Source organism: Myotis daubentonii, chromosome 5, assembly GCF_963259705.1.
Source record: "Myotis daubentonii chromosome 5, mMyoDau2.1, whole genome shotgun sequence".
Lineage (NCBI taxonomy): Eukaryota > Metazoa > Chordata > Mammalia > Chiroptera > Vespertilionidae > Myotis > Myotis daubentonii.
Genome location: NC_081844.1, coordinates 24,721,687 through 24,748,563, shown reverse-complemented (window position 1 = coordinate 24,748,563; position 26,877 = coordinate 24,721,687). Strand labels below are relative to the sequence as shown.

General features: G+C 41.1%; 2 protein-coding genes and 1 pseudogene across 2 annotated transcripts; 1 reads left to right on the top strand and 2 right to left on the bottom strand.

Annotated features, from left to right (window-relative positions):
- Positions 1-26,877, bottom strand: part of LOC132234517 (adhesion G protein-coupled receptor E2-like) — a 674,172-nt pseudogene that overhangs the window by 256,049 nt on the left and 391,246 nt on the right.
- LOC132234169 (olfactory receptor 7A5-like) lies at positions 13,611-14,534 on the top strand. Its single transcript, XM_059695213.1, has one exon. It carries the CDS (start codon positions 13,611-13,613, stop codon positions 14,532-14,534), a length of 924 nt encoding a protein of 307 aa, XP_059551196.1.
- On the bottom strand, positions 24,336-25,259 carry LOC132234168 (olfactory receptor 7A10-like). The gene has a single exon (XM_059695212.1). It carries the CDS (start codon positions 25,257-25,259, stop codon positions 24,336-24,338), a length of 924 nt encoding a protein of 307 aa, XP_059551195.1.

Below are 26,877 nucleotides of genomic sequence, written 5' to 3'. Positions count from 1 at the left end.
TGCATTGTGGGTAGCAGCAGAGCTAAGGTACACCCCTAGGATAGTACCATAAAATAAGGAGACAATTGAGAGGTGAGACACACAAGTGTTATACTTTCCCAGAGCTGATGACATTCCATGTGTGCAGGACACTATTTTAGAATATGAGTAAAGGATCCTAGAGAAAGGACCAGCACCAAGCAGAAGAGCTGAAAAATACATCACCATGATAGTTAAAATTGTGTCAGAACAGGCAAGTTTGATCATCTGATGGAGTTCACAGAAAAAAGAGGGATTTCCATGCCCATGCAGAAGGACCATCGTAATGCCATTAAGCATTGTAGGAAGGAGTGCAGGACATTCATGATCCAGCCTATCAGAGACAGGGTTCATGGTGACCATGCAGTGCAGGTGTTAGCAGATGGTCATAAAACAGTCATAGGCCTTCCAAGTGAGGAAGAAAACATGCAACTCAGCAAAAAGTATGACAAAATACATCTAAGTAATGCAGGCTTCATAGGTGATGACTTTGCTCTGTGTCTGGTTGTTCCACAGCATCTTTGGGAAGGTGGTGCAGGTGACACAGATGTCTACCAAGGACAGGTTGGAGAGGAAGAAGTACGTGGGTGCTGGAGGCTAGGAACAGTAGTTAGCATAATAAATGCAGGAGGTCCATCAAAAGGTTGATGGACACCTTCAGCAGGGCTGAAGATCTGCATATGATTGCCTGCTGCCGGACAGCTGAGGGCAGTTTCCCCCAACCTGATGGTCCTTTATTGTTTACCGGGCCTTACCTTTGATATGTATATCTGCTTTGCTAGAGGGCAAAATGCGTGAATAAAAAGCCTTGGGTGCAGAGATTCTACTAGAACTAAGTTTCCTTCTGGCCCTCCAAAATCCCTTTCAAATTTATATTTCTTGTCTAGTCTCTTTAATCCATTAATGCACAGCCCCTTTGCCAGATTTCTTGAGCCCTAGTGGATTCTGAGAACGACTCCAGCACATGGGTGTGTGGAGGTCAGATTCGGAACTGATGGCCAGGATGATGAGTAGGTTTGCCAACACAGTGATCAGGTACATGGAGAGGAAAAGCCCAAATCTGAGGGGCTGCAGTTCTGGTTTCTCTAAAGATCCCAGAAGAAGAAATTCTGAAATTTGTGTAACATTCCCAGGTTCCATGTGGTGAAGGTGACTACCAGGAAAGCTAAAACTTAAATCAGGAAATTCTTATAAAATGATAAGCTAAGGTCATGTGGCATAAAAATATCTAAGTGTATCTCTTATAATGAATATATATTTTAATATGTTTTTATTGATTTTTTTTTTTTAGAGAGAGAGAAACATTCATGAGTGAGAAACATTGATGGGCTGCCTTCTTCACACTCCCTACTGGGGATCCAGCCTTAACCCAGGCATATTCGCTGACTGGGAATCAAACCAGCAACTTGTAGGTGCATGGGAAGATGCTTAACCAAGTGAGGCACACTGGCCAGAAAAATTAATAAATATTTTATGAGGGTACAAATGACAGTTTTTAACTGGTGATATAAGTATAAAATCCTCATTGTTTTAACAAATATGTCAGGAAACCAAAGAGTGTGGCGCCCTGGATTGCATCCCAAAGGAGCCCAGTTCTGCCATTTTGCAGAGGAGAATAGCAATTTTCCAGACATATCAGGTCAGTGTCCCACCCCCAATCACACTTTGAAGAAAAAGGGAATTCAGGTATGGGATAGGGTAGTAGGTCTTTCAACCTCTAGAAAGCAGGTGAGACCAAGACAAGGAGTCGTAATAACTGAGTACACTTGACTTACAACCTGGTCACCTGGGATCAAAGAATCATTAGGAAAATTTTCCTTTCTGCTTATTCCAGAGGCCCGTAGGGAAATCATGTGCTTAGAGGTTGGAATAACACAAGGGAAATGTGCCTGATGGCCAGGTATAGAGAGAGCTGTAGGTATCTCCCCTGTGCAGCCCTCAGCCTATACAACGCTAGGGGCGCAGGGTATAGCTGCTGCTTTTGATTCCTAAGCTGGCTCAGGGACTGATGCTTCACTCCTTCCTGCTGTCTCATATGAGGACAGAGCTTCAGTCTCCATCATCAACCATCCAGGGAGCAATTCAGACGTTCGCACAGAGTTCTTCCTCTCAGAGACCCATCAAGGTGAGTCTGGGAGCCCAGCAGGTCCATCAGGAAAAGGTCAGCAAGGATGGAACCTTAAAAATTTCACCTAAGTCACCTGGGAGCCCAAACAGCCTAGACCAGAGGTAAGAGCTCACTGTGTTGGCATTTTGTGTTAAGGAAATAATTTGTAATTAAGTTAGGTAATACATTAAGAAAGATGTGTTTGTTTGAATCTGTATTATAAGGACCATAGTTAACAATAAATTGATAAGAATGGGAGTCCAGTTGCATGACACTATAGAATGAGTGAGATGCATAAAATGACTGCGGTAAAATGAAAATGTATCTGGAAAGATTTATTTTTCGGGAAGAAGGTGATAGAAAATTAGTTCAGAAGAACAGTGCAGTAAAGTGAGAGTCTTTTTATTAAATTTCAAAAATGGTGTGTATTTGAGCATGCTTTTGTATTTATTGAAAAGATCCTGACCAGTCAGGGAGTTGGTTCCTTGCAACAGTAATTTGTGAGACATTCATTGCAGTATCTTCTCTCATGCTGGGTATTCGTGTGAAATAAATATTTAATGAGTTTGGGAAAGAATACTAAAAACTTTACTTTGATTAATTATTTATTATTGGCAGAGCTGCATGTATTCTTGGATTTGTTACCCATTGACTTTCTCTGTTGAAACAATTGAAAGGAATTCCTACCCCCACACTCAGCCTTTCCCCCAGTGGTCTCTAAATGTAATAAGAAATTCTGGCATGCATTCTGGGAATATAAATTGAGGACTGACCATCTTCTAGACAAAGGTATAGGGTGCTGAGAAAAAAGTCAGCATAGTTATACAGATGGAGAATTAAAGGTCATCCATTGTACCTTAACTCTTAAGGCCACAGAAGCAGCACAGTGAGTTTACATATATGCAGTGAGGCCTTCACTGTATCAGCTGAGGGGGGAATGTCTCCAATCTACTTAAAAATATTTTTCTACTTCATGTGTGTTTTTAACATACAATGCCCTTACCCAAGGGAAGCTAATGAATGAAGAGGCCTAAACTCGGTTCCTCAGACAAATGTTATTGAATAAATGTCTATATTAGAATCCTATAACATATTCCCATACTGGTTGCTTGAAACAAACAAACATATGCTCTTACAGTCTGGATGTCAGAAGCTTGAAATGAGTCTCACTGACTAATATCCAGATGTGTGCAGGGCTGGAGTCCTTCTAGAAGCTGAGGTGAGGATCTGTTCTCTGATGCTTATTAGTGTGACTGGCCGCCTGCATTCCTTGGCTCATGTTCCTTCTTCCATCTTCAAGCCAGCTGTGTAGCATTTTCAAAGTCTCTCTGAGTCCAATTCTTTTGCCTCTCTCTTCAGCATTAACAGAATCATTGTGGTTACCTTAGTCCCAAGCCAGCCGATTAACATGCCTGTTCCATCTGCTACTCTAATCCTCCTCTTGCTATAAAATATATCCGTGTGCTTAGAGGTTGGAGTAACAAGAGGGAAATGTGCCTGAGGAGCAGGTAAAGGGATTTATAATATCTCCTCATCTCCAGTCTCTTAGCGTGTGTAAACTTAAGCTGGGAGGAGCACGGTTATGTTTATTTGTCATTATTCTGTTTGCTTGGAGGCCAATTCTGGCTGGAGACTGATATTTCACAACTTCCTGCTGTTTTGCCTGTGAACAAGTGTTCAGGGAGGAATTCAGATGTCCCCACAATAACCTGCCTCTAAGAGATCTTATCCAGGTGAGTCCAAAACCCAGCTGACCCTGGATGAGAGGGTCACAGAGAATGGAAGCCAAGAACAATTACCTGTTGTCACCTGAGAGCCCATTATATTTACTCCAGAGGCAAGAGATTGCTGGGTTTGTTTGCTTGATGAATCAATGTATTTATTTCAGTGGCTACATAGAGTGCATAGAATGACTGCTACTCACACTTTTAATGGTCTTTTACACTCTTTATCATTAAACTAGAGGCCTGGTGCAAGGTATTTGTGCACTGGGGGAGGGGGATCACTCTGTCCTGGAGCCCTCAGGGGATGTCCCACTGACAGCTTAGTCCCAGGGGGAGTGGGTCTAAGCTGGCAGTTGGACATCCTTAGTGCTGCCACAGAGGTGGGAGAGGCTCCAGCCACTGCCGCTCTGCTCCCAAACCTTGAGCCCAGCTTCTGGCTGAGCAGCGCTCCCCCTGTGGGAGTGCACTGACCACCAGAGGGCAGCTTCTACATTGAGCATCTGCCCCCTGGTAATTAGTGCATGTCATAGCAACCAGTAGTTCACCCATTTGGTCAATTTGGATATTAGCCTTTTATTATATAGGATTACTGTCATATCTATGCTATGAAATGTTTAAGTTATTAATTTCAAATTGAGGTTCTGATCAGGGGTGATTTTGTCCTCCATGAGACATCAAGAAATGTCCAGAGAGACTGGCGACTGTCATACTGGAGAGGGATGGGTGGATGCAGGGTTGCTAAACAACTTCCAATTCACAGGACAGACTGCAGCACAGAGCGCAGTCTGTCCCAGAATGTCAACAGTGCTGAGGCTGAGAAATTCTGAGTTAAATAGCATCACTATTTGGACAGTATCCTGTCATTTATGAATAATGACAGTTTTACTTCCTACTTTCCAATTTTGATGCCTTTTATCTTTCCTTCATGTCTGACCGCTGCAGCTAGGACTTCCAGTTCTATGTTGAATAAGAGTTGTAAAAATGACATCCCTGTCTTCTTCCTGTTCTTAGAGAAAATGTTTTCAGTTTTTGCCCATTGAGTATGATGTTGGCTGTAGGTTTGTCATATATAGCCTTTATTACTTTGAGGTATGATCCCTTTATTCCCACTTTGTGAGAAATTTTACCAAAAAAATGAATTTTGGATTTTGTCAAATGCTTTTTCTGCATCTATTGATATGATCCTGTGAATTTTGTCTTCGATTTGTTTGTGAGTATTGTTCCAGCCTTGCATCCTGGAATAAATCCAAAGTGGTCATGATGTATGATCTTTTTAATACATTGCGAATCAGATTTGTTAATATTTTGTTGAGTGTTTTAGCATCTATGCTCATCAGGAATATTGGCCTGTAATTCTCTTTTTTTGTGGTTTCTTCTTTTGGTTTTGTTATTATGATAATGTTGGGTTCATAAAAAAGAGCTTGGGAGACTTCCCTCCTCTTGGAGTTTTTGTAATAGTTTGAGGTGGATACTTCTTCTTTGAATGTTTGGTAAAACTCCCAGGTGAAGTCATCTGGCCCAGGGATTTTGCTTCCTGAGAGGTTTTGTTGTTGTTGTTGTTGTTGTTGTTTTATTACTGTTTCAATGTAATCAGTTGTTATTGGCCTATTCAGGTTTTCTTGTTCTTCTTGATTCAGTTTTTGAAAATTTATGTTTCTAGGAATTTGTCCATTTTGATCACATTGTCCAGCCTGTTGGCATGTAGTTGTTCATAGTATTTTCATACAAGCCTTTTTTCGGTGGTGTCAGTTGTTACTTCACTGCTTTTGTTTCTGATTTTATTTATTTGGGTCCTCGCTCTTTGTTTCTTGTTGAGTTGGGCTCAAGGTGCATCAATCTTGCTTATCTTTTCAAAGAACCAGCTGTTGGTTTCATTTATCTTATTTATTATGTTTTTATTCTCTATGTCATTTATTTCCACTCTGATCTTTACTATTTCCTTCCTTCTATCTACTCTGAGCTTTTCTTTTTGTTCTGTTTCTAATTTTTTTTAAGTTGTAGGGTTAGATAGCTTCTTAGAAAATTTTCTTGTTTCTTGGGGTAGGCCTGTAAAGCTATGAACTTCCCTCTCAGGATTGCTTTTCCTTTGTCCCATAAATTCTGGGTTGCTGTGTGTTCTTTTTCATTTGTTTCCAGGAATTTTTTTTCTTTTTCTCATTGGTAGTCCATTCAATGTTTAATGAAATGGTATTAAGCCTCCAGGTGTTTGAAGGTTTTGGGGTGTTTTTATTGTAGTTGATCTCTAGTTTCATGCCATTGTGATCTGAGAAGAAGCTTGATATGATTTCAATCCTCTTAAACTTCTGGGGACTTATTTTGTGTCCTAACATGTGGTCTATCTTTGAGAATGACCTATGTGCACTTGAGAAGAATGTATATCTAGCAGCTTTTGGGTGGAATGTTCTATAAATGTGAATTAAATCCATCTGTTCTATTGTGTTATTTAAAGTCGCTGTTTTCTTGTTGATTTTTTTCTAAAAGGTCTATTCAGTGATGTCAGTGGAGTGTTAAAGTCTCATGCTATGATTGTATTACTGTAGATTTCTTCCTTTAAGTCCTTTGGTAGTTTTTTTTTCAATATTTTGTTTTTCCTACATTGGGTGCATATAGATTTACCAGGGTGATATCCTCTGGTTGTGTCGATCTTTTTAGTATTATATAGTGACCTCCATTGTCTCTTGTTATGGCCTTCATTTTGAAGTCTATTTTGTCAAATATGAATTATGTTTTGCAGGCCTTATCTTCATATCCATTGGCATGGAAAAAATTTTTTCATCCCTTTATTATCATCCTGTGTGAATCATTTTTTTAAAAAAATATTTTATTGATTTTTTACAGAGAGGAAGGGAGAGGAATAGAGAGTTAGAAACATCGATCAGCTGCCTCCTGCACAACCCCTACTGGGGATGTGCCCACAACCAAGGTACATGCCCTTGACTGGAATCAAACCTGGAACCCTTTAGTCTGCAGGCAGATGCTCTATACACTGAGCCAAACGGGTTAGGGCCGTGTGAATCATTTTTTTCTGAGCTGGGTCTTTTGTAGACAGTACATATTTGTATCATGTTTTCTTATCTATTCAGCTACTCTATGTCTTTTAGACATTGTGTTATTTAAAGTCGCTGTTTTCTTGTTGATTTTTTTCTACAAGGTCTATTCAGTGATCTCAGTGGAGTGTTAAAGTCTCATGCTATGATTGTATTACTGTAGATTTCGTCCTTTGGTAGAATTAGAGCATTTAATCCACTTACATTTATGGGTTTTTTTTCTTTATTCATTAAGTTAGTACATATGTGTCCTTATTGTTCCATTGCACCCCCACCCTACTCCCATTCATGAACTCACCTCCCTGGTGTCTGTGTCCATTGGTTATACTTACATGCATGCATATAAGTCCTTTGGTTGATCTCTCCCCCTTACACCTCCCTCCCCCAACTTCCCTTTGAGGTTTGAGCATCTGATCAATGTTTCTCTGTCTCTAGATCTGTTTTTGTTCATCAGTTTGTTGTTCATTATAATCCACAAATGAGTGAGATCATGTGATATTTATCTTTCTCTGACTTACTTATTCATGGTTATTATTATATTTTTAAATATATTTTTATTGATTTCAGAGAGGAAGAGAGAGAGAAAGAGAGAGAGAAACATCTATGATCATCAATGGTGAGAGAGAATCGTTGATCAGCAACCTCCTGCATGTCTCCTACTGGGGATTGAGCCAACAACCCAGGAATGTGTCTATGACCAGAATCGAACTTGGGATCCTTCAGTCCCCAGGCCAATTCTCTATCCACTGAGCCAAACCAGCTAGAACCATTTATGGTTATTATTGATAGGTACTTATTTATTGGAATTTTAATTCTTTATGCCCATGTTTCTCTATTTCCTCTTATCATTATAGTAAACCTTTTTACATTTCTTGCAATGATGATTTGGTGGCGTTAAACTCCTTTAGGCTTTGTGTGTGTGTGTGTGTGTGTGTGTGTGTGTGTGTGTGTGTGTGTCTGAGAAGCTCTTTATTTTGCCATCTATTTTGAAATGATAGCCTTGCTGGATAGAGTAGTCCTGGTTTCAGAACCTTGCTTTTCATTACCTTGAATAATTCATGCCATTCGCTTATTTCTAGTGTTTCTGTTGAGAAATCAGCTGACAGCTTTATGGAAACTCCTTTGTAGGAAACTAACTGTTTATCTCCTGCTGCCTTTAAGATTATTACTCTATCCTTGAACCTTTGCCATTTAAATTAATATGTGTCATTGTGTAGGTCGCTTGAATTCATCTTGATTGGGACTCTGTGCTTCCTGAACTTGCATGACTTTTTCCATGACCAGATTAGGGAAATTTTCTATCATTATTTCTTCAAACTTGTTTTTTATCCTTTTTTCACTTTCTTTTCCTTCTCTACCTCTTTGATGTGTATATTGTTACATATGAAGTTATCCCAAAGTTCCCTTAAACTATCCTCATTATTTTAAATACTTTTGTCTTTTTTTCTGCTTCATCAGGCTTAATTTCTATTCTTTCCAGTGTATTCTTGATGTCACATATGGTGTTCTTCATTTCTATTTTTTAATCTTAATTTTTGAGAGTATTATAGATGTCCTGCCTTTTTCTCCCCACTGTTCCACTCCACCCCATTCTCACCCAGCCCCAGACCTTCACCACCCTATTGTCTGTGCCCATAGGTAATGCATATATGCATGTAAGTTCTTTTGTTGATATCTTCCCACTCTTCCCACCTGGTCCTTTCCTTCTGAGAGTCATTAGTCTGTTCCATTTTTCCATATCTCTGTTTCTATTTTATTCATCATTTTATTTTCTTCATTAGATTACTTGTTTATTTTTATTTTTAGATTAAGTGGTTGATAGATATGTATTTATTGCCATTTTATTGTTCATATTTTTTATCTTTTTTTTTCATCTTTTTCTTCTTCATCTTCTTCTTTTTCTTCTTCTTCTCTTACTCTTCTTAAAGAATAACCTTCAACATTTCATGTAATACTGGTTTGGTGGTGATGAACTCCTTTACCATTTTCTTGTCTGAGAAGCTCTTTATCTGACCTTCAATTCCAACTGATAGTGTTTCTGGGTAGAGTAATCTTGATTATATGTCCTTGCTATTCATCACTTTGTATATTTCTTGCTACTCCCTTCTGACTTGCAAAGTTTCTGTTAAAAAAAAAAATCAGCTGATAGTCGTATGGGTCCTCCCTTATAGGTAACTAACTGCTTTTCTTTTGCTGCTTTTAAGATTCTCTCTTTGTCTTTAACCCTTGGCATTTTAATTATGATGTGTCTTGGTGTGGGTCTCTTTGGGTTCCTCTTGTTGGGACTCTCTGTGCTTTCTGGACTTGTAAATGTATCTCTTTCACCAGGTAGTATTCTTCATTTCTGAGTGGGTCTTATTCATGGTTCTTATGTCCTTTTTCATGTTGATGTAGTTCCCACTAAGTTCCTTGTGGTTCCCATTATGTTCCCTGTAGTTCTCTCTAAGTTCCTTGAGCATTCTTATAAATATTACTTAGAACTGTATATCTGATAAATTGCTTGCCTCCATTTTATTTAGCTTTTTTTCTGGAGGTTCCTACTTTTCTTTCATTTGGGGATTATATCTTTTTTCCCCAGGCTGTTTCTTTGTGTTTGTTTCTATGTATTAGATAGAAATGCTTGATTCCCAGTCTTCATGGGGTGGTCTTTCAAAGGAAGTGTCCTGTAGGGCCCAGTGGTGCAGCCACCTATCTCTTGAGCTGGATGCACTAGAAATGTCCACTGTGTGTGTGTGTGTGTTTTTTATGGGGGACGGGGGGGCTCTTCAGTTGTAACTATATCTCGATTGTTGTTGTGCCATTTGTGGATGGGATCCCCCCTCAGGCTGGCTGAATGTGAAGCTCAACCCTGATCACATTGTGTGAGCTGTTTTACAGATGTTGATCCAATAAAATAAGAAAGAAAACAAAAACATATGAAGGAATCCAACAGCAATTAAAACAACCAGAATAGAAAAAAAGAATGTGAAAAGAGACCAAGAATAATAACAGAAGAAAAATAAAAGAATACAATAAGAAAAAATGCAGAAGATAAAATAACGTGAAAGGAAAGAAAGGAGTAAACAAGAAAATAAGGAATACGAAGAACAGTGGAAAAGAGAAGAATGAAAAAGTAAGAAAAGCAAAAAAATAAGTGAAATAAAGAAAGAATAGAATACAAAAGGAAAGAGAAAAATAAGTGATGTGAAAGAAAAAATAATAAAGCAATAAAGAGAAAATAATGAAATAAAAAAAAAGTGGAGTTCATTTAGGCAGAGTTTAGTGAGCCCCTTTGTAGCTTTCTCCTGTGTTACCTGATGATAACTGTTTTGTATGTTGATTTTGGGCCTCCTGGTAGGGACTTTGGTGCTTTCCAATGTCAGAAGCTGCCCACATTTGGTTCTCAGCAACCTAGTTGAAGCTTGAAGTGACCCCCCTTTTGTGGCTGCCTCCACTGAGCTTGACTGTGCACAGGAAGGACAAGCTACTCTCCAAGGTCAGCTGTATGGCTGCATGGGCCCCAAAGGTGGGTCAGCAAACATCCCAAGTCCATTTGGGGTCTGACTTGTCCCTCCTTCATATGCCCACTTGCTATCAGATTTAGTCACTGAAAAAACTGTTTCTGAAAGGGATTTTGGCAGAATCGGGAAGATGAGACCTCTGAGGTGCCATTCAGACTTCGAAGAAGATGATGGGTGAGTTTCCCTGTCCCAGAGCCACACACCTGAGACTCTCACAAAATACTCTTGAACTTATTAGTAATTCATTCCAGAAAATTGTTGGAGAAGAGATTTGTTTGAAAACTGAACTATTTTTTCTCCATTAGAAATAATGTAAATTGAATTACCTTGTTGCAGACCCCCAAATGGTTCCCTGTTTCAACCTTTCTTATATACAGTACATGTCTACAGTACTGTACAATCTATAAACAAACACTTCTTTTCTTAATGTATTGAACCACCCCTTACTAGCCTTAAATGAATAGCTTTTATCACTCATTCCAGGGGTGCAGTATTCACTTTTTCACATATCAGTGCTTCCAAAATGCTGTCACAGGCTAACTGCTTTTCTTTATCCAAATCAACAACAGTTTTTCTACCTCTTCAATTGCCTATGATCTTCGTTTTGTGAGCACTTTTATGCCCTTAGCAACATCAGCACATCTGATGGTCACTTTAGGTTTTAAAATCGCACTAATCATCCATTTCACCAACAACAAAAGCAAAACAAAACAATAACAACAACAAAAACAACACCACCAACAAAACTACATGAAAATATTCACAGCACAGTAAACTTGACTATCATTCTCTCCTTTGTTTGTGTCTTGCAAGATGCTTTTGATCATGCACAAAATTTGATTGACACTCAAGACATGGTTTCTCTGAACAACTTGGTCAAGAACTGAATTGTTCGAGTTGGGAGACATTTGAGAACCAAGGTTAGACTGAATTTCCCTAACCTTGCAGGGCGAATCCACTCTTAGGCAGGCCAGTGGGGTCTGCTGGAAGTCAGCAATTTCTATCAGCTCTTCCATGAGGGAGAGAGGCCAGTCAGGTTCCCAATAAAGTTTGGAGAATGGCCTTGCCCCAAAGCCAGTCACTGATGCTTCCTGAGTCTGACCAGACCTATAGGTTGGGCCTCTGCAGCTGAGGGGAGGGGCTTATACCTCTCAGGAAAAATGGCTACTGCAGAACTGGGGAGGAAGATTGAGCACAGGTATCCTGGAAGCTACTCTCCATGTCTCTCAACAAAGCTTCTAATCCCAGACTTTTCTCAGGTGACTCCAGTCTGCACCACCACTCCCCACTTCACTGAAGCCAGGGTGAGCGGCTATGAATGAAAATTCTGTGCTCTGCCCCTTTAAAAACAAAGTGGCTTCCTCTATGGAAAAGAGTATGGAGTTTTTTCAAAAAATTAAAACTGGAATTCCCATTTGATCCAGTGATCCCACTTCTAGGAATATATCCTAAGAAATTAGAAACACCACTCAGAAAGAATATATGCACCCCTATGTTCTTAGCAGCCAATTTGGAATAGCTAAGATTGGGAAACAACCCAAGTGCCTATCAGCACATGAGTGGATATAAAGCTGTGGTACATTTACACAATGGAATACTACACAACTGTAAAAAAGAAAGAACTCTTACCATTTGCAGCAGCATTTAGAGAGTTATGCTAAGAGAAATAAGCCATTCAGAGAAAGGTAAGTAACACATGATCTCATTCATATGAGGAATATAATGAACCAAATAAAATGATGATCAAAAATAGACCCAGAGTCATAGAAGCATGAACAGACTGTTGAACCTCAAAGGGAAGGTGGGGGAGAGTGAGTGGGGGGGAAGAGATTAACCAAAGAATTTGTATTATTTATGCATAAGCCATGGGCACAAACAATAGGGTGGTGAAGGCCATGGGTAGGGGACAGGAGTGGACTAGAAGAAGTCAGTGGAGGAAACAAGGGAGTATATGTAATACTTTCAACAATAAAGATTTTAAAATATATATAGACAAAGTGGCTTTATCTCCAGCAGGATCCATCGCCCCCTGCTGGTAGAAGCCCTGCTGCTTTTCACTGATAGATGCTATGTGGGCAGGTTTCCTGCCTCTGGCCCTGGAAGCTGGGGAGCCCAGCCTGGTGTACAGGCCTCACTACTCTCAGGGGGAAACCCCCACAGCTGAGATATCCCTCCTCAACTTGGCCTGCCCTGTGAGTGTGGTGCCAGCCTCTCCCCAAACCACAACCTCCCTACCACTTTCAAGGTGGTTTCTGCCCTTCCTTCTTCAATAGTCTCTTCAGCTAGTCTTCCGTTGGTAATTCAGGGTGAATATTCCTAATTTAGTTTTATTGCCAGTTTGGTTCTGGGAGGAACTGCAAGAATAATCCGCCACATGCTGCTATCTTCAAACTCCCGAGCCTTCATTTTCTAAAACAACAATCATCCTCAGGGCCTTTGTACTGGCCATTCCTTCTCCCTGGGAAACACTTTTCCACTTAGTCTCTCCCTCAGTCTTCATTGAGGAGTGTGTTAAAGTGACAGCGTTGGCAAGTCTTGGCTAAACTCTATAAAAAAGAACACCCTCTATCCACTCTCTCCATTTAATGTGATTTACTTTTCTTTATAGCATCTTCACCATTGGATTTGTTATATTATTATTTTTATTTGATTATATTATTGCTCTATCGTTAGTTTGTAGACTTTTGTTTTTAAGCATCTCATACCCTGAACGGTGCCTAGAACATGGTCTATAGTCAATATATATGTCTCAAATGCATGAAAGATATCCTCAGTAAAACAGCGGTATACATTATGTTTGAAGAATAGGAATTTCTAATGAGAAATGCCAATAAAGAAACATTAATGGAGACCAGATAACACAACAAAAATGCAAGTTATTATCCTGATTCTAAAATATAAACATGGCCCTAACTGGTTTGGCTCAATGGATAGAGTGTTGGCCTGAAAACTGAAAGGTCCCAGGTTCAATTCCGGTCAAGGGCATGTACCTTGGTTGCGGGCACATCCCCAGTAGGGAGTGTGCAGGAGGCAGCTGATTGATGTTTCTCTCTCATCGATGTTTCTAACTCTCTATCCCTCTCCCTTCCTCTCTGTAAAATAATCAATAAAATATATTTTTTAAAAAATATAAATGTGACATTTATTCTCAGTTACTAATGCTTGCTAACATGAAAATTAATTTTTAATTGTTTTTTGTAGTCAACTCCAACACATGGAACCAGGCAATGGTACACAAATTTCAGAATTTCTTCTTCTGGGAATTTCACAGGCACTGGAACTGCAGCCCCTCATATTTGGGCTTTTCCTCTCCATGTACCTGATCACTGTGTTGGGAAACCTGCTCATTATCCTGGCTGTCAGCTCAGACTCCCACCTCCACACGCCCATGTACTTCTTCCTCTCCAACCTGTCCTTGGTGGACATCTGCTTCACCTCCACCACCATCCCAAAGATGCTGTGGAACATCCAGACACAGAGCAAAGTCATCACCTATGAAGGCTGCGTCACACAGATGTATTTTTATATCCTCTTTGCAGTGTTGGACAACTTTATCCTGACTGTGATGGCCTATGACCGGTTTGTGGCCATCTGCCACCCTCTACACTACATGGTCATCATGAACCCCCATCTCTGTGGACTGCTGGTTCTGGTGTCCTGGATCATGAGTGTCCTGAATTCCTTGTTAGAAAGCTTAATGGTGTTGGGTCTGCACTTCTGCTCAGACTTGGAAATCCCCCACTTTTTCTGTGAACTCAATCAGGTGCTCCAACTTTCCTGTTCTGATACCTTTCTTAACAACATCGTGATGTATTTCTCAGCTGGGCTGCTAGGTGGTGGTCCCCTTGCTGGAATCCTTTACTCTTACTCTAAGATACTTTTCTCCATACGAGGGATCTCATCATCTCAAGGGAAGTATAAAGCATTTTCTACCTGTGCGTCTCACCTCTTAGTTGTCTCCTTATTTTATGGTACAAGCCTTGGAGTTTACCTCAGCTCTACTGCTGCCCAAAATGCACATTCAAGTGCAACAGCCTCGGTGATGTACACTGTGGTCACACCCATGCTGAACCCCTTCATCTACAGTCTCAGGAACAATGACTTAAATAGGGTCCTGCAAAGATTCCTTGGCAGATAAGCTTTTCAAGGACCAACTATACTGGGCTGACGAATTGCCCAGGAATGCAGGTTTCAAGCTTCAGGGTCCAAAGTCTGACAGAGATTAATCGAATTTTTGGACCATAAGGAATTGGAAATATTCATTTATCTTATGTGTTAACATGAATTACTTTAGTGTAATTTATTCTCTTATGACATATATCATTCCAAATAATTTTTCTATTGCTTTCCTAAAGAATTGTCATGAATTTTACTACCTCTATGGACAAAACTATACTAGGCTACTAAGGTGATTGGGCGGACCCCCGCAGGCACCTACCTTGGCTGGCCTGGGGCCTGTGGCTTGGGGGCAGCTCCTGCATTGAGTGTCTGCGCCCTGATGGCCAGTGCATGACATAGTGACCAGCTGTTCCACCACTTCATCAATTTGCATATTAGGCTTTTATTATATAGGATATATATCTATATCTATATCTATATCTATATCTATATCTATATCTATATATCCTTTACACTCAGGAATATCTTTAATCTTTATAATTAAAGGATAAGTCTCACATGCCTGAGAGGACCCCACCCTCAAGAGAAAAGTCATGGGGGGCTCCTAACACCTGCCCCCAACCCTCTGCCACTCCCAGACCCAGGGCTGCTTCCTCGGCTGCACCAAGGGCTGCCCTGCACTGTGTATAAAATGGAGTCCAGGAGCCAGGGAGAGGATCCGTCTATCCTCCATTCACCCTGGAGCTGGAGGAGGAGGTAAGAGGCCTGGAGGACACAACATGAACAAGTTTACTTCATTGCAGAAGGATAACCTGGGTTACTTTATGATCTTCACACAACCTAGTGAAAAACCAGCAGTAAGTTGCCTGTCTCAAAATGACTAGAAGTTAGATGTTGCAAGAGACCAATTTTTTCCAAAATCCTGAACCGTATATATGAGACAGTGTAAAAGGATCATTGGACAGGAAGAAGTTAAAACATCTATACACTAGATACTAAGATCATCAAAGTAAAAATAAAATTGGAATAGATGGCATACAGCAGTTCACTTTTAATTTTGCAAAGGATACAGGACAAAAAGGATTAGATCTAGGAATGGCCATTGCCTACTAGAACTTAGTGCTTAATGGAAGCTTTAAATTCTTGGTTTTTGTTGGGACATCATAAACAATCACAACCAAAAGATACCTGGAATTTTCTTTAGATTTAGTGCAATGATTGCAGATGGCATGTCTAATTATGATGAAGAGGGAGAATGGCCTGTTCTCATTGATAATTTTGTGGTATTGGCACACCCTTAAATTGCCAGGACAAAAACTACAACAGTGGACACTAAAGGAACCTTCTAGAATGGTCTGCATAATAAATACAATTAAAAATTGCAAGTCAATTTCTGCTGGCTGGACTGAACTGAATTCAGATTATGCCTTATGATTAGACTTAAGGTCCAAACAAAACTTTACAGATCATTTAGTACCATATCATATTTCACTCCTCTAATTTTGGTTTGGGTTTGTCTTCTAGTCTGGGCTCCTCTAACCATTTAAAACTTCAACATTGTGGATTTCATCTTATGTCTGTGGATCATCATACTTTATTCTCCCAGAAGCTTTATGATGATTATTTTGAGGTTTCCATTCTTGCACAAAGCACGATGCTGTCTTCATTAGAAAGCAGTTTGGCCTAAGAAGTAAACATGAACATTACAAACAACTTCTAAAAAAACCTCTGAAATGTATGCTTTAGGCTATTTGCAAAGACTATGCTGACAGCACTTCCAATGGAGTCATATATTTAAGTGTACCAGATCTGGAATGGTATTTTGGTGTGGGGGAATTTTTATTTCCTGGCAAATCACATTCAATGTTAAAGTGAATAGAGGATCTGAAAAACAAAAACAAAAAACAAACAAAACAAACTGTTGAAATAACCAAAGTGAAAAATAAAAAATAAAGAGGATTAGTTGCCCAGGAGTGGAAATTCTGCCCAGTCATGTGAATAAGAATCATGGATTTTCCTACACAAACATGCATGACCTTCCACCCTGTCCTGACTACCTAGAAGGAACCTCAATGGAGGCACTTTCCTACAGTTATCTGAAATACAGTTGAATATATTTGAATAACAGAATGATTTTGAATGCTGTCCTCAAATTTCAGTACAAATGTCAAAAGTAAGAAGTTGCAGATTATTACAATTTACCTCAGTTCTGTTCTGTTTAATTATAGTATCAATTCACTATTGCTATGTAACAAGCCATCCTAAAAGCAAATGGTTTAATACAATTCTTTTATTTTCCAATGGGTTTGTGTAGTGGTGAGGTGTTCTGATCCCTGCTGGTCTCCTCATGAGTCTGCAGTCAGCTATGGGTCAGCTGGGGTGTCTCTGCTGACCTTTCTAATGTGTGAGGGGCTCAGCTATGGTGACTGATCTAGGGAGGGTTTGGCTGGAATAAATGAGCTCTGTCCGCATGTCCTCTCCTTCTCTGGAAGGCCCCCAGGGTTTGCTCACATGGCTCAGCCAGGGTTCTGAGTGAGAGCAGTGGAAATGCACCCAGGCCTGGTAAGGCGCACTGTCTCTTCCACCATATTTTTTTGACCAAAACAACTAAAAAAATCCTAAGTCCAGCCCAGATTGAAAGGCGGAGGAAAAGACTACACCTCTGGATGGGAGAAGCTCACAATCACATTGACAAAGACATGGAAAGAGAAAAGAATGGAGGCCACACCTGCAAAATGACTGTCACTTGAGTAAATTTTAATTCAGTAAAGTTTTATTTCTACGTCTGCCCTCAATGGCCGAATGATCTTAGAGAAGAAAGTGAGAGTAAAAATTATGTTTAATGAGCAGATGTGGAAGTTCTGCTCTTGAGGGTCAGCCTCCTCCAAATGTAAACATCTCCCCTCTGCCGCTTGCCTTCCGTTTATCATTTCTAGACTAAAAAAGTAAAACTTTTTCTTTCCAGATATATCCTGTCCAGGGACTTAACTCCTTGGTTAACATGGCTAGAGAGCTGTTGCTTTCCTGATACTATCTTTTTTGACATCCTCATGTAGACATTGCTTCTCTTTTTATTGACCTGCCCTTAACATATTCAAAATGATTTCCAGTCTGATACTCGTATTTGTTGGCAATGGGTTCTTCGTGGAAGGAGGTGGCCTTTGAAATGCACATACAACAGAGAAATAAGTATTTGAAAGCATAGAGTTGCTGCCATTATGCTGAACGAAAGAAGCCAGTCACAAAAGGACAGATTCTGCATGATTTCACTTATATGACATATCTGAAGTAGTGAAATTCATAGAAAAAGAAAATACAATGGTGGTTGTCAGGCATGGAAGGAGGGGGCTGGAGAGTTAGTGTTCAGTGGGTGAAGAGTATCAGTTTTGCAAGAACATAAGAATGTTTTAGGTGTTGGTGGCACAACAATGTGAATGTACTTAACACTACTGAACTGCACACTTAAAATGATTACAATAAGTTTTATTTCTGTTTTACTACTTTAAATATTTTTTATAAGGAAGAAACTTTTGACACATGGTATAATATATATGACCCCTTAGGAGACTGAGCTGATGAAATAAAGCAGTCATAAAAAGACAAATACTGTGTGACTCCAATTTTATGAGGTCCCTAGAGAAGTCACACTCATAGAGACCGGAAGTAGAATGGTGGGATCCTTGGACTAGGGGGGTGGGGAGGAGATAAGGAATGAATGTTTTTTGTTTGTTTGTTTGTTTTATTGATTTTTACAGAGAGGAAGGGAGAGGGACAGAGAGTTAGAAACATGGATGAGAGAGTAACATTGATCAGCTGCCTCCTGCACAATCCCATTGTGAGGTGCCCACAACTAAGGTACATGCCCTTGAGTGGAATTGAACCTGGGACCCTTCAGTCCACAGGCAAACACTCTATCCACTGAGCCTAACCAGTTAGGGCAGGAATGAATGTTTAATAGGAACCAAGTTCCAGTTTGTGAAGGTAAGACAGTCTGGAGATTAATGGTGGTTGATGGTTGCATGTGAATGTACTTAATGCTCCTGAACTGTCCATTTAAGTAATGGTTAAGAAGGTAGCTTTTAAGTTATGTGTATTTCACCACATTAAGGAAAAAATCCATCCCTAGCTTATTTGGCTCAGCAGATAAAGTGTCAGCCTGCACGCGATTCCACTTAAGGGCACTAGGCCAGATTGCAGGCTCGATCCCCAGTAGGGGGCGTGCAGTAAACAGCCTATCAATGATTCTCATCATTGATGTTTCTATCTCTCTTCTCCCTTTCTCTATGAAATCAATAAGAATATATTAAAAACAAAAACAGAAAAAAAACCCACAGGAGGCTTAGAGTGGCCACACACTGTTTTCTTTTCCTTTGTGTGCAGACTGTAGCCAGGTGAGAAGGAAAATCTCTGATGCATTAAACCATGGAGGTTTGAGCTTTGCTTGTTACTACAGCAGAACTGAGCCCACCCAGATTCAGATGTGGCAGCTGACAGCTGAGTCCTCTCCCATGTGTGCTGATGATGGTGATAGTTCCTTCATCCATGATCCCCAGGGCTGAGATGATAGTAAGAATTGAAGAAAAATTTAAGGGACACCAAGGAAATGAATAGTAAAGATGACTGTTATTTGAATGCAGTGTTTTAAAAAATCAAAATTAATGCAAAACATGCACCATGCTTGAAATAGCAAAATGTTAAATTAAGACAGGATCTGTCACAGCAATGAGCTGAGACATTGTAGAACAAAGGTCAAGGGAACAATCAATCTTTGCTCCTCATTCGTCTCCCTGTAGTCCCTGCTCTGGTGAACACCCAAGATGCTCTGCCTGGGGCTTTCTGTGGCCCATGTGGCCCTAGGTCAGAATTGATAGGGAGTTAGCATCCCTGGGAATGACCCTCCATAACCTTTTGTGGGTCAATAACCCAGCTCCCTCATTCCTCCAAAGTGGGTCCTACACACTCTCAGAGGTCCCTGTGCAGGTCTCAGTGAGCCCCAGTGCACACTGCAGAAATTGTTCATTCAAACTCTTGTGATTTACTGCCTAAACCTCCCTATCTCATATCCCTTCTTCTCTACTCATGCTTTGTAAGATCCACTGCTAATGATGTACCCCTACTCAATCCTTATCTCAGACTCTGCAGTTCAGGGAAACCAACCCAAGGCAGACATCTATTACAATTTTATTTCAACTGGGCAAACACTATAATTCCTGATTCACCTCTTAATTTCTGGAGAAATATGTTGTGTTTGTGTTTTATTGCTGTGCAACAAATTGCCCCAAACGTAAGGACCTAAAATAACAGCAAATAGTTATGATCTCACATTTTTTGTATGGTATGGCTCCTCTGGGTTCTTTGTTCCAGGCTTTCTAATGGGCCACAGTGTAAGCTGAGGGAAGGGTCCATTCCCAAGTTCACTCAGGTGTTGTTGACAGGATTAAGTTTCTCACTGGCTGTTCAGTAGACAGCTCTCTGCTCTTCACCACATAGGACTTTCCACAGGGCAGCTCACAATGTGACTGCTGATTTCACCATAGCAAGTGATAGAGGAAGAGTGAGAGGGAGAGGGAAAGGGCGGGAGAGGGAGGGGGAGAAGAGGGGAAAGGGGAGGAGAGGGAGAGATAGAAAGCGCCATGGGAGCAAGATGGAAATCTCCATCTTCTATAACCAAATCTTGAAAGTGACATCTCACCACCTTGGTCTTACTCTCCTGTTAGAAGTGAGTCATGAGGCCTTGCCCACACTCAAGAGGATGGCATTACACATGGATACCAGGATGCAGGGATCATGGGAGCTGCCTTGGAGTCTGTCCTCTGATTTTCCCGTTTTTAGTATATGGTTCCACCAGCAGCTCAGTTGTTCAAGCCCCAAATTGCAGTGTCACCCTGTCCATAAGGCATTCCAAATGGCCCTTCTGATATCACCTCCTTCCTTCATCCCCTTTTAGCTTTCACTTCTCTGAAGCTAAGTCCCATCTCAGAACCTTTACACCCTCTGTTCCCTCTGCCTAGAACTCTCTCACATCGGCATGGCTCCACCTTCAGGGTCTTTCACAGGCTGCTGTACAGGTGTTGCCTAGGGCTGCAGTCTCATCTGAAGGCTGGATCAGATGAGCACCCATTTCTTTCCAGCTCTAGGTTTAACATGAACTCTTCTAATATGCATTCTTGATCCACTAGTTACTCCTATGCCATGAAGAGTTAACTTAGTGGGCTTTCACCTTCCAAAGGAAGGCCTGTCTGCACGATGTTTTGCCTTGAGCCTGGTAGGTCATCTCTTTAAGGCCCTGGAGTATCTTGCCTGACAAGAGTGTCTGTATAACTCAGACCTTAGACCATGCCAGAGAGTCATGCTCACAATGTGACTCATGATAGAGGCCTTGGGCCACTGTGCACTATTAGCTTGTCCTGTGAATAAGCTGAGGTCAGCCACATGAGTGGTCAACCAAGCCCATGTGAACAACCCCTAGTAAAAACCCTGGCACCAAGGCTCAGGTGGGTTTCCCTGGTTGGAAATATTCAGTGCAGGTTGTCACACATTGTTGCTGGGAGAGTTGAAAGCTGGGACTGCATTGGAAGGGGATAGCTGGAAGCTCATGCCTGGTATCCGCTTAATCCCACCCAGGTATAAATTTGCTGATTTTAATCTGTATTCTTTCCTTATAATTTATTGTGACCTGGAGTATAACAACCTTTCTAGGTTATGAGTCTGAGTGAATTATTTACCCCCAACCAAGGCTGGCATTCCTCCCGTCCTCCTCTTTTGAGATCTTCATTGCCCTTGTCACTAAATGGTATGTTCTTGCTCATTTTATATTTCCTGTCTCTCTCATCTGGACAGAAAGGAAAGCTGGAACCTTGTATACAACTTTCATGAGAGAAGAAGACCAGAGTGGTCAGGGGTCAAGTCCTAACTCTGCCACTGTCTGGCGGTGTGGCCCTGGGTGAGGAACCTCACCTGTCTGTGCTCCAGTTTCCCTCTCTGTAAAACAGGAACAGGAGCATGAGATGCTCTTTCATAGACTATTGGGAGATGGATGGGCTGGTTTATTAAGGCCCAGAAAGTCCTCTATAAGCACTAGCTTCCAACTATTGGTCTCTGTCTAGACTCATAACCTAGAAAAGTAGTACCTAGAGCAGTTTTCAGTGCTCAGTTGAGGACAAATGAGTTAAGACAACCCCTCTGATACCTTTGACATGGAGAGACAGGAAGGAACCAGAGATGCCCAGATGGTGGAAAGGAGGACAGGAAAAGTGTCAGGAAGGCCTGGACATCTGCCCTGTGACTCTGGTCCCACACAGGGCTATGTGGGCTACTAGTATGTGGGACACGCTGGGTAGCAAGGCCATGCAGCCAGTGGGAAGGAGGTCTGGGGGAGTGGTAGAGCTGGGTAGGAAAGAGGGGGTGAGGAAAACCAAATACTACAATCAGGGCTCCTAGGAGGAAATGTGTGGGAAGAACTGGGAGGTGGAGAGTCAGAGCAGCTAGAGCCATGACTGGAGGCAGACACCAGAGGGACCCAAAGGAAGGCTGTTCTGGAAATTGGACATTCTTTCCTGGCCTAGGAGGATGAATCCCATCTGCTAGATGCCCTGGAGATCCTACTGGGCTTCTAGACACAGCCCTACCCATCTCCTTGGGAGGAACGTTCCCCTCCCAACCCCTGCTTCTAGAGTCTTCCACATAAGGCTTTCATGGGTGCTCATGCCATACATTTTCAGGGCAAAGGAATCAGAAGCACGTGGTCTGAGTCTCTAGGGAGAAGTACTTCTGGAAACAAGACTGAAAGGAAGAGAACAGAGCCAGAGGGGGAGCACTGGGACGTGGACTTGAGAGGCAACGGGAGGAGGTGCCTGGCTCTGAGCAGGCTTTTTCCCTGTTGATTTCCACACCATCAGAGCTCTCAAATCAGGATCATACCTTGGCTGGGGATGAGTCCACTGTGGACCCATGTGCAACCTAGGCACCTCCCTCTGCCTCTGTGGGCCTCAGTGTTCTTCCTAGCAGCCCAGGTGTCCAGGTCAAAATACTAGAGTCATCTGTGTATCTCTCTATCTCTGTTGCTATCTATCCCTCCAATCCCAGAGTTAGCAAACCCCAAGGGCTCTACTTTCAAAATCCATCCAGAATCCACGCACTTTTCACCTCCTCCATGGCCTTACCCTGGACCAGCCCCATTATCTTCTACTGGGGACCATTCAGTCACCTGTGCCCTGACCTTTCAGCTCCACTCCACTCCACTCACCCTCACACACAGGCTGTTCCCCCAGCAGTGTCTAGAGGACAACACTGCTCAAGAACCCGTAGAGACTCTCAACAAACTCAAAACAAAAATCAAAATCCTCCTCGTGACCCACAAGTCTCTACATGTCCTGCCCAGGCCCTCCCTGCCATTATCTCCTCCCACTGTCCCCTCACTATTTCCTCCAGCCCCACTGGCTTCCTACTATTCCTGTCATTGTTCCTTATGTTGAGTCATCCACTGGCTTCCTACTATTCCTGTCATTGTTCCTTATGTTGAGTCATCCAATGGCTTCCTACTATTCCTGTCATTATTGCTTATGTTGAGTCGTGGACACACACACAAGCAATTGAGATTCTGTGTGTGTGTGTGTGTGTGTGTGTGTGTGTGTGTGTGTGTGTGAGCGCATTTGTTATGTCATTATTCATTATTCAAATATTCCATATTTGAGAACTTACTTACTTGGAAACATTTATTTGTAACCTGAAATCAATACTGTTGAGAAGTCAGTGGTCATTCTCAGACATGCACAGAGAAAAGAACAATCAGGATTGCTTACTGGCCACTTCTAATCTGAGGTCCAACAAGGCAAGACGCTGCCTTCTTGTTTCAGCTCTGATACCATAATGTGTAGTTTTCATAGTCTATGTAGTGCCACACGTTTCACCTTCTTTCTTTTGGTGATTTCACTGTTGAAATTGGCCCCCACGTATAGTGCTGAAACCTGTCTAGTGTCTCTGAGTACAAGAGGCTGTGATGTGACTTATGGATAAAATATGTGTGAGATAAGCTTCATTCAGACATATATTGTGTGATATGGAGATTGTTCACTCACTGTCTCTTTGGTAGATTTGGAAAACTTTAGAAAAGGGGAGATATTTAACTTGGAGCACTAGAAGGAGTCACATTTGTAGGGAGCGTATTGAAAGATTTTCAGCCAAAACAGGAAAATAGTTAAGAAAAAGCGCATAAAACTCTCCAGGTAATTTTTTCACCCCAATGAATAAGCACCCTTACACATAGACATCATATCAACTCTTTAAAGATTAGCCCTAACCAGTTTGGCTCAGTGGGTAGAGTGTCAGCCTGCGGACTGAAAGGTCCCAGGTTCAATTCCCGTGAAGGGCATATACCTTGATTGCGGGCACATCTCAGTAGGAGGTGTGCAGGAGGCAACTGACCGATGTTTCTAACTCTCTATCCCTCTCCCTTCCTCTCTGTAAAAAAATCAATAAAATATATTTTTGAAAAAAGATTAGATGTGCACCTTGAAGACTATGGTCTTAGGTTTTCCTCTAAATTAAAAGTATGTAAATACCCTTAGTACCCAAATGTAGTTTTCTCCATAGGAGTAGTGGAATTCATGACTATTCTTTCAGGGAAACAATAGAAATATTCCTTTGAATGATATATGTCACAAGAGAATAAATTCTGCTAAAAGAATTCATGAGATGAGAATTTCCAATTATATATGGTCCAAATATTGGCTTTATTTCTGTCAGAACATCAGGCTCTGAGGCTTTGAAGCCTGCATTCATGGGCAATTCTTCAAACTAGTACAGCTGTCCCTTGAAAAGCTTACCTGCCAAAGAATCTTACCAGGGCCCTCTTTATGTCCTTGTTCCTGAGACTGTAGATGAAGGGGTTCAGCATGGGTGTGGCTACGGTGTACATCACTGAGGCTATTGCACTTGAGTGTGTATTTTGGGGAGCAGTAGAGCTAAGATACACTCCTAGGCACGTACCATAAAATAAGGAGACAACTGAGAGGTGAGATGCACAGGTAGAAAATGCTTTATACTTCCCCTGAGCTGATGGGATTGCACATATGGAGAAGACTATCTTAGAGTAAGAGTAAAGGATCCCTACAAGGGGACCACCACCTAGTAGCACAAGTAAAAAATATAAAATAATGTTGTTAAGAAAGGTGTCAGAACAGGCAAGTTTGATCACCTGATTCAGTTCACAGAAAAAGTGGGGGATTTCCAAGTCTGAGCAGAAGGACAGACACAGCACCATTAAGCTTTCTAGCAAGGAATTCAGGATACTCATGATCCAGGACAGCAGAACCAGCAGTCCACAGAGCCGGGGCCTCATGATGACCATGTAGTGCAGGGGGTGGCAGATGGCCACAAACCGGTCATACGCCATTACAGTCAGGATAAAGTTGTCCAACACTACAAAGAGCGTATAAAAATACATCTGTGTGATGCAGCCTTCATAGGTGATGACTTTGCTCTGTGTCTGGATGTTCACCAGCATCTTTGGGATGGTGGTGGAGGTGAAACAGATGTCTACCAAGGACAGGTTGGAGAGGAAGAAGTACATGGGCGTGTGGAGGTGGGAATCTGAGCTGACGGCCAGAATGATGAGTAGGTTTCCCAACACAGTGATCAGGTACATGGAGAGGAAAAGCCCAAATATGAGGTCCTGTAGTTCCAATGCCTTTGATAGTCCCAGAAGAAGAAATTCTGAAGTTTGTGTACCATTCCCTGGTTCCATGTGTCAGAGGTGACTACTAGAAAACAGAAAAAATTAATAACTAATTTATACATTAGCAGGAATTAGTAACTGAGAATAAATGAAATATTTATATATTAGAATCAGAAAATAATTTCCATATTTAGTGTATGTTCTGATTCCCATTAATTTATTTCTGTGGCCATTTCTCATTAAAATTTCCTTTTTTACCATCAATCAATTCTTCAAAGATAATGTATATTGCTGTTTTATTGAGGATATATTTCATTCACTTGATGTAAATAATGGGTGTCCCAAAAAATGTGTGCCCATGGTTTGAATAATAATAAAGGTAGTGTTTATTAAAATGCATTTTATTTTCAATATTGAGCTATCAGCTTGTACAGTGTGTATACACTTTTGGAGGACACCCTGTATATTGACTATAGACCATGCTTCAGGCACTGTCCACAATATGGGATGCTGAAAAATAAAAGTCTCTACAAACTAATGATGGAGAAAGAATTTAATCCAATAAAAATGATAATATCACATATGCAATGGTGAAGATGCTATAAAGAAAAGTAAATCACATTCAATGGAGAGAGTGCATTGAGGGTGTTGTTTTTATAGAGTTTAGCCAAGACTTGCCAACAGGTGACAGTTAAATACACACCTCAATGAAGAACAGGCACCAGACAAAGGGGAAGTTCTTACCAGGCAAAAGGAGCAGCCAGTGCAAAGGCCCTGAGAAGATGGTTGTTTTAGAAAATCAGGGTTCAAAATGACCCCGTGCATCCAGGGGAATGAGCAAGGAAGAGCAGGGTGAGAGAAGGTGTCAGAGAATATGAAGAAACAAGGTAGCCTGCATGTTGCTGTTGAAACTTCAAGTCATAGGGGGTGCCTTGTGCACACTATGTAAATCTTGCACTTTATTAATCTGGTTGTCAAAGCATCCAGTGAATTGCAAAGGATCTCCTCCTTGTTACCCTCTCTTGATATTAGAGTCACATTGGAATAAATGAGTTCAAGCACCTCTGCTCTGAGGACTTCACTCAATATACAAGGCAAACACACACACACACACACACACACACACACACACACACACACTCACACACTCAAATACACCAGGGCCTCTTCATCTATGGTATTTCCTTGTTCTTCTCCCTCCTTCCCGCACTATGTAGGCTATGAGTAGATGCAAGTCAAACTGTCCATGTCAAGTATTTTTTAAAAGAGCTTAGAAATAGTACCTAGATATTCCTATTGTATGCCTTCCGTGGACAAATAACTTTGGGTTTCATATGGCTATGCACATTTTCTGTCCTGTATTTAAAGAAACATGAACAATAGGTTAAATAAACATAGTGGGAGAGACAGAAATAAAATGCACATTAGGAAGAAAAGAGATCTAATGAGCTCAGCTGGTCCCGGAGATATGATGAGGAAGCAAAATCTTCTTTGGATTCTAGCAGCTTTCCAAATCTAATTACACCCCATTGAGGCCAAGCAAAAATAATAAAGAAGAAAAAATAAATTTCTCCAAAAGACAGAGGTAGTTATAAATATATGGTATGAAACACCTTACAGATTGACTACCCCACGTGACAAATTACCAAAAAATAAACCAATAGCTCATAAAAGGAAATGTCCAAAA